The sequence below is a fragment of the Anguilla anguilla genome, chromosome 8 (genome assembly GCF_013347855.1).
Source record: "Anguilla anguilla isolate fAngAng1 chromosome 8, fAngAng1.pri, whole genome shotgun sequence".
NCBI classification, from domain to species: domain Eukaryota; kingdom Metazoa; phylum Chordata; class Actinopteri; order Anguilliformes; family Anguillidae; genus Anguilla; species Anguilla anguilla.
In genome coordinates, this window is record NC_049208.1 from 19,285,029 (window position 1) to 19,293,317 (window position 8,289).

The 8,289-nt window shown below is 41.3% G+C and overlaps 1 protein-coding gene across 2 annotated transcripts in view; it reads right to left on the reverse strand.

Moving 5' to 3' along the window:
• The window catches only part of adcy8 (adenylate cyclase 8 (brain)), a 64,433-nt gene extending 56,740 nt beyond the window's left edge, over positions 1-7,693 (reverse strand). Inside the window, exon 1 of one of the 2 annotated variants that reach the window (XM_035431059.1) lies at positions 5,569-7,693. In XM_035431059.1, the coding sequence (XP_035286950.1) occupies positions 5,569-6,438 (870 nt within the window). In that variant the 5' untranslated portion in view covers positions 6,439-7,693. The remainder of the gene's footprint in view (positions 1-5,568) is intronic. The other variant, XM_035431060.1, reaches the window with a different exon arrangement.
• Positions 7,694-8,289: the final 596 nt, after the last annotated feature.

Genomic DNA, 8,289 nt, shown 5'->3' on the forward strand with positions numbered 1-8,289 from the left:
TACATCAACAGCCTCAGTGGTGGCTACCACTGACAATTGAATAATTAAGTCCTGGAAGTCCAAAACATTGCAAATGAAACCCTGGAAGGCTATGCTTTATAACCAAGGCATTCCTTTATAACTTAGACACAGAAACATATTCCACCATAATAGCCTATTTGCGTGTAGAATATTACTGTGATATTTCAAACCCGAAGACTCAGCTGTGTGTCTGACTTAGTCTACATTATACATCTAAAAAGACAACTTGTGTCTTCTGGAATCAAACCATATTGTGTAAGCATCATTATGGGCTGTTTTGAAATAAAGCTTATTTTCCACGTTGTGAATATTAAGTTATGACATGTCTTTATTAACACTGATTCTGTGTATCATACTTTTGAAGCAAGATGGAAAATAATGTTTCAGCCTGATTCAGTTGTGCCCTGTTCACAAATTTGCCACATAAACTTGCACCCACCACATTTGGGAGGCGATATAGGGGCCACACCACCATAAATGTAAAATGCAGAGAGTACCAATCAGCATTGTCCAAGCCTAACCCGGTTTGGTAAATCATTTTCATACATAGTTTCATACAAGGGATAGATCAGATAACAATGTGAAGCTGACTGTTGCATTTTGTCCTTTTGTGCCCCCCATAGAAGTTCTGCATTTAATCACAAGGAGAGTAAATCCATAGTGTCCAAAAGCAGAGATGACTATCATACATGGTGTCTGGCCTACAGTGTATGCTTTATGTATGGGGCATAGGAAATGAACAACACAGAACTGGGGAGCTTATGATATATTAATGCAATGCGCTGGATGAGAATATGATTCCCACTGAGATTAACACTCAATAAATACCACATGTAATTGTGACTTTGTATACTGTACTGTAGCCAAAGCCATGACACATCCACCTTTTAACCTTTCCATTTGTGCCTCTGGGTAGTACTTTTCCTGGTACCTATGGTATTAAATCTGCTTACGATCCCGCTGCATGGGATAAAGCTTGTGACTCATTACTGAAAACAGCATTGCCCAAATCTGTGCTTAGTCAGCATCTTCTTGATGTCTTTGTGCCAGCATGTGACATTCTGCTGTATTCTGTACTAAGCTCATGCGTACGGCAAGACCTGATGACCTCATTGGTAGTCCGTACAGGAGCGGATGTGACCGAAGTGATGCCCACATGTGTTCATGGCAGACGCAGGGAGATGTAAGCCCTGGAGGTGCCTCAAATAGGCATGTTATGCACATGAGTGGTTATGGGTGGCTGGCCAAGCACAATATTAAGGATTTAGTCTTCCTGAAGCAGGTGTCATATTATCAAGCTGGTGTGCTCCAAACCCTAGCAGCCATGAATACTGACATCCCTGCCATCAACATCCTGATAATTACTTTCCTTCAACCCTGTGGCAGTCATCACGTGTTTGTTCTGCTATAATTATGTGGTCCCTAGAATTCAGCATTTACCATCACATGCAGAAATATTAAAATAGTCTTGATCAGGTGTACATCTGCGCATCTGTATATCAGATGTAGGAAAATACCACAATACCATGTAGGAAAATACCACAGTTAAGACTTTTTCATACATTTTAAGCTTCCGCACATTATAGAACTAGAAGGAATGTGCTCAGTAGAGTGCAGACCTCCACCAAGGCACAACAATCTCCCCTGACATGAATGTGCAGAGCAAATGCATAGGCAATCCAGTCATTTTTTTTTGAGACATGTTTGGCCTGATGGTGGCGCTAGAGGAAAGGCCATGGAGACACCAAAATAACTGGATATCTTCCTCTTAGAAACTTGAATGTGCACAGCACATTTTATGACAATCTGGGCATTATTTCTCCCAAAATGTTTGTCATGGATGAATGGATAAAATGGATGGATGAAAGGATGGACAGACGTCATTAAATAACCTCCTTAGCAGAGGTAATCACAACAAGAACTTTTAAATTTCTTCCAATTCTAGTGGCCTATTCCAAAGACTGTAGTGCAGCAACACTCCGATACTTCAGGAGGGGTGTTTTTCTTAGGAAAAGGACAAAACTGTTAAGGACACAATTGTTAATCATCTGTTGAAGCCTAGGCAGAATTTGAAATGAACCCCACTGTGCAATAAATGCTGAGCAGCTCATGGTATCGATGTGTGTCCGAACAGAAAAGGCAGGAGGGAGTGAAAACATCATTGACCTGGTCTAATGTTTTCGCTATTTGGAAAGTTTGTCAAACCCCAGAATATTTATATTCACACGAATGGCGTGATTAATTTAACGGTTCAAGTGGCGTAAAAAAAGCAAGGCCTGTCGATGATCTTCTGACAACACAGAGATATTTCCACTTAAAATAATGACAGAATCACATTGAGACATGGCCTTTTGAGCTGAGTACTTGTAATGTTACTATGATGACCAAGGGGGGCCAAATGTAGCAGCTCACATATATGCTCGTGAAGATCTCATAGGGTAATTTCATATAAATCCATGGGAATGCATTTGGTTAGATGTATCAAGATTGTGCAAATCAGCTATGAAAGGGTTTGTGATTGGTGGGTACATTTAGTTACAATATGTCTATGATATTCACATCATGCAGCTTAATAACTCCTTAACACAGTCTGAGTATGTGTGTCCTCTGAAATAGTACTCAGATAAGGCAGTTTTTTTTGCCGTAATTTATGAAAAATTTTGGCCGTGTTCTATGTCTGCTGATGCATATTTTTATAAAGGTATGAAACACGAAACAAGCATAAGCCTAATGTGAAAGAGCAAAATAACATAACTCACTGTTTAAGAGTAGAAACCATCACTAAAACACACTTTCCATGCCGTCCTGCCCTTGCAGTATATTGCGCTTTTGTTATACTCTATTTCTGTTTCATTTGTGGACTGTTAATGGATGGCACTGTTTCTGCATTTTAATGATGTTGTTTTGGGCACGGCAAGCTTGCCTCAGATCTTTTGACTCTCTACTACTGATCTGGTCCATGCTTTGATTTTTTCCATTAAAATGCAATGAGCACTACTGTTGCTTTTCAGTCACAATGCTTAGTCCACCCAGGAACTTCAAGTTCATCACATTGGACTTTGTGAAAACACATGAAGAGCCAGTGATGCATGCATGTACAAGACAAATGACTCTATCCACTGAACATATGAGTGTGTATATGAGTGTGTGTGTGTGTGTGTGCGTGTGTATTACCACTGTAGTAAAATCCAAGGATTAAACGGAGAACTGGTCATAGAAATTAAAAATTTGACTTTATAATAAGGAAAAGAGAGGACAAAATCAAACTTCAACAAAAAGGCAAAGATAGCAGATTAGCCTGGCCTGAAAAGGAGATTTATCCTATGGCCGGAAAGCCTTCCTATTAAAAAAATAAAAAATAAAATAGTACCATGACTACCACAATGGTACCATGGACCTTCTGACACTGTTCTGAGATTATCATCATTATTATAATTATAATAATAAACTAATTATTATTATTGTAGTTGATGTTGTTAATATTCAATGAGGACTATAAGTACACAACGAGAGCAGCTTATTTAAAAATGAGCTGATCGCAAATAACGTTATCTATCGTCACCACTATATTTATGAACATTTCGGAGCTACGAACGACCTCCATTCCGTTATCCGTGAGATTCTACCGCCTGTTTGCATGCCGGCCTGTCTGAATAAGGTTTCTTTGTTTCTATATATGATAATACTGTTGCATCCAACATAGCAGATCCACATAATCTGCGCATAATAATTTCTGACCTGTGTCAATGCGATTTAAATAGGAATGATAGGCTAGAGAATAACACCTAATACATACGCCTTAATGCCTAGAGTACACCAAACCGAATAGCCTATCGCTCCTACGTAACGTTGACCAACACCGAACAGAATCAATCGTATGATTGTCTGTACTGTAGGGCTCTGCAGTGTATATAAATAATAAATAACTCAAATTAATTGACTGACAGGACAGACATGCATCATAATCACAGACAGCGTCCTGCAATCATCGAAATACATTGCTGTCCTTGGACACAGAAAGCAGAATAGCCTGCGTTGTGCCTGCCACTATTCCAGCAATCAAAATGATCATTAACCACTCCGTCAAAATGCCTGGGCTGCTAAACTTAAGCTTTTGTGCTTTTGAATGCAGCTCAAAGCCATCTAACGTTCTCTGTACGTCACGGTGGCACTTCGTGGCACTGATGACTGCAATGTGACGTTTTCGCTGTGTTGGCTCTTTTCCCGACCCACGCTTTATCCCGGCAGTGCCTGTCGTGGCCCTTTGTTGGGCTTCCTGGATTATCCACTCTGATAATGAAAAACTACTGAGCCCCGCTGGTCTTGATTGATTGGATGGAAGCGGCACAGCCCTCTCGCCCAGGTGCATGATGTCAACAGCAGAGATTTGTGCAGCCCGGCATCTCTCTCCTGCACATCGCCTGGCTAATGCCTGGATCAGACAGCTCTGTAACCTCTTATTTTTAGCAAGGAAATTCAGCTTTTAACACAGAACGGTTTATTCAAAAGCTGTGCTTTTGCACATATTTTTCATGGTATTAGTTTAACGGGTTTGCTTCGTGATATTCCGTGAGTTACTGCATTGCCTGGTTTGAAGCTACGGTTTCAGTTAAATAGATTAGAGCTCTTCTTGTGATCTTGATCTCGATTATTTCGTGTAGCCTACACAGTACAGGTAGTCTACAGAATATTTAGTTTCCTTCGCTGTAGCCTGCTGCGTGACAACTTCTTAGAAAATATTTCCTTGGTATTTGCACCCATATGACCTTATAAAAAAGTAGCCTACAGAATGCAAAGTAGGCACGGATTATGACACACAGTTACGAACAAAAAGCATTTCGTATTTGTAGACATGCATGCTATGTAACAATTCATGAGAGATTCTACTTTCCGCGTGCCTGCCTGCTTGCAAAGAAAAGGAGAACAGGTTAACCCTACAAGGAAGCAACGCCCGTTAAAAATAATACTTATCCTACCAGTAGGGGGAGCTACATATTTATATCACTTCCTTTCTCAAAAGCCCATTTCAGCACCTCTTACGAGGACAGCTCTCTAACGCGCTCGTTGAAACCCACGAGTTCAATGCAGATATTTTCTCAACAATGAAATTCAACACTACAGTGTGAATATGAAAGTTATGGAAGGGGTCAGCTCTTTGGTTCATTAAATTGATTTCCAAGGACTAAATTCTGTTTTTATTAACATGCACTGCAACATTTATTAGTGTTAAATGAAGGAAACTGCCACTTCCCTATGATTTGCATTAAGTCACAGAGCCAATCAATCGAGAATAGTACATATGTTATTCGGGGTAACTACTCGAGCATGGAATAATCACAGGAATAGCATATCCGATTACATTTATATAAAGAGCTCTCTTTGTGATCCTAAACTGATGAGCGCTCAACAGCAATTTCTCACACATGCATTCGTGGTTTTGATACATCGGATTAAGTCCCCTCAGAGCGTGCACCGTCATGTGATTTCTCACTCTTCCATGAACAGTTAGCAGTTAGTCTGAAAGCGGGATAGAGGGTTTGCACTTACCTGATTTGTAGATATTTGTGCGTTTTGGGGGATAACCAGTTGTACAACAATGTGAAGAGCCGACGTGACCAATCCTGCCAGAATTGCCCATGTAAGCGGCAAAGGAAGCATACTGTAAGTGGCAAAGAGGGTGAAAAGTACGTATCCGATCCCGTCTCCAAGAAGCCCATAGCCCAGACCAGCTGCCAAAATCTGCGTAGCCATAGCCACCCAAGTCACCACGCCGCTGTATTGCAAATAGCTGTGAGAGGTCGTGTCTTTCCTAACCACCACTAAGGCACAGATCACTACCTCGATACCAGTGAAGAACCCCAATAGCATGCCTTTTATAGGGTCCATCGGCGCCGAAGCCAAAGTCAGGTGTAGAACCAAAAGGGTGAGCTTCGTCACCACGTCCAGTATGTTCATTACGACTACCGATTTGCGTCTCTGACCCAAAAAATAGCGTTGATAAAGACGTTCGAGGTCCCTCGATTTGAAGGAATTTCTTAAGGTGGGGAAAATTACACCCCTGTACGTGTAGCCCCAGTTCAGAAAAAAGTCGGAATTGCTTGGGGCGCAGTCAATTTGTAGAAAACCCAAATCGCTGCTGGCCCTTTCGGGGAATACTTTGGTACCCCCGTTGTTGTGTCTGTCACTCACTGAAGTCCTGCCAGCCGATTGTTTCCGTAAGCTTTGGCCGTAGGAGTCCTCGGGAGTCGTGGATTTCGCGCTACTTTGCTCGTGAATGAAGCGCTGCTCGGTTATATGTCTCACGGCGTTTTGCCAGAGCAGCCTTTTGGGTCTCGTGCTGCTGTTGCTGGTTGGAGTTTTGTTAATGGTGTACAGTTCCTCGCTGGCACTCGAGCATCGAACTTCGGACAATTCCATTGCGTTTTTCCAATGGTCGTCGATGCTGTTCGGTTTATTTGTTCACACAACCACTTAAGAGTTTGAAGAGAGGCTTCTGCCTTCCATTCTGTACCAAGGACACGTCTTCCTTGGGGTGTGTCAGACGGACTTGAATAAGAGTGCAATTGCGGGCAATAAACTTGCACGCATTTTCGTAGGCCTTTTACATACAGTAATTCGGCAAACGATGCAAATCATTTCAGAAGAACACGTTTACGTTCTTAATGAAAAATTAATGAAAAAGATTGCTTCATTGCCAAATACAAAGCTGAGTTGCCAAATATGAATGGTCCAATGACCATGTGCCGATTGTGTACTCCATTCTAACAGATGACATGGATGAACGTCTATATTAGATCTAAACGCATATAATACATACACACATTCAGGATTAACTTTCTGTAACCTATGAGACACTTTTTTTAATGAACCCGCAAAAAGTGCACACACGTTTGCATATTAGAGCAACATAAAAATGAACAACTGCGTTAATTTCGACAATAATTGCATTATGCTCAGTGTCTTATGTGTCGCAGCTCTTGGCAATGCTGTCTATTTCGCAACATGCGTTTACACATGGGGAAAAATACAGTCAGTGAGCATAGTTTTTACCATGGTAGCTGCATCCTTGCGCTGGAATTATCAGTCTGATCGCCATAAGATGACTCCCATAAGATCTGACAGGCTTTCACACTCCCAAAAAAGAATTTTCAACTTGACAAGTGGGCGACTGGCTCTGCTTTTCCTTGTCATTCCAGAAAAAAATAAAGAAAAAAATTGCTATCTTACAACGCCTCGTCAATTTCGCACATCCATATATGTTTCAATCAGCCGACTTCTCAATTTGACTTGACATTGCAGAATATTACATCTAGTGAAATGTCGTTTAGCTGGACATGCAGACGCAACTGGCCGACCCAGGACAGTGATGAATAGACCGCACGCGCTTGTCTCTTCGTGATGAGTCAGCCTCCGTTCAGCTGAAGAGTTGTCCTAAAAATATAAAATAAGAACAAACGGACAAATCCAGGTATTATCCGTCGTTAACCACAGAGCAAAGGACACATTCATTGCTCAGCATGGTTACTTCTCCATAGGTTTGTAAGCAGCGGTTGCTGCCTTTCCTCTTCGGACTAGAATTCGTATTAAGGCGAGTAGATTTGCGGGAGAGAAGTCCTGGCCAGCGGAGGTAGGACGAACAGTGTCTGCTGCGTCTATCTGACGTCATCTGATCTTTCTCTGTTTAACCGGAGCGTTCCTTTTGTCTTTCATCATTGCCGCAGCTGACAACGCAAGAGGAGGGGTGGGAAGGTGGAAAAATAATCTAGCAAAACAGGGAGAGTTTATTTTAAATTAAACTTGAATTTAAGATAAAACTCGAAATATTTCCGAGACGTTTTTCCTCCCATCGAATTTGAGCTAAATCGTTTCATGGAAAACTTGCATGGGCGGCCGCAATGACCACACAATGTCAACCGACTGTCATCCAAGAGCTCAGTATTTTTCATCTTCTGATAATAGGCTCATAGTATTGATATTATCAACATAATATAAAATATCGACGCCAATGTGGTTATTTTTCTCTCGTTCATGTGTATATTCATTTACACCTTTAAAAGCTACACCGTCCGTCTTTTCAGTGTTCAGTTCAGTTCCAACACAATATGAGCAATTCGGCTGGTCTCGCATGTGCTCCAATAAACTAATTGTTTGTCCTTCGGTCCGGCGTAAGAGAGTACAGGTCAGCTATGTGTCGATAAATTGCTATATTAACTAAGACAGTGAGTCTGCAGTGTCATGAGGACTTTGGTACGTTTTTATGTTATTTTT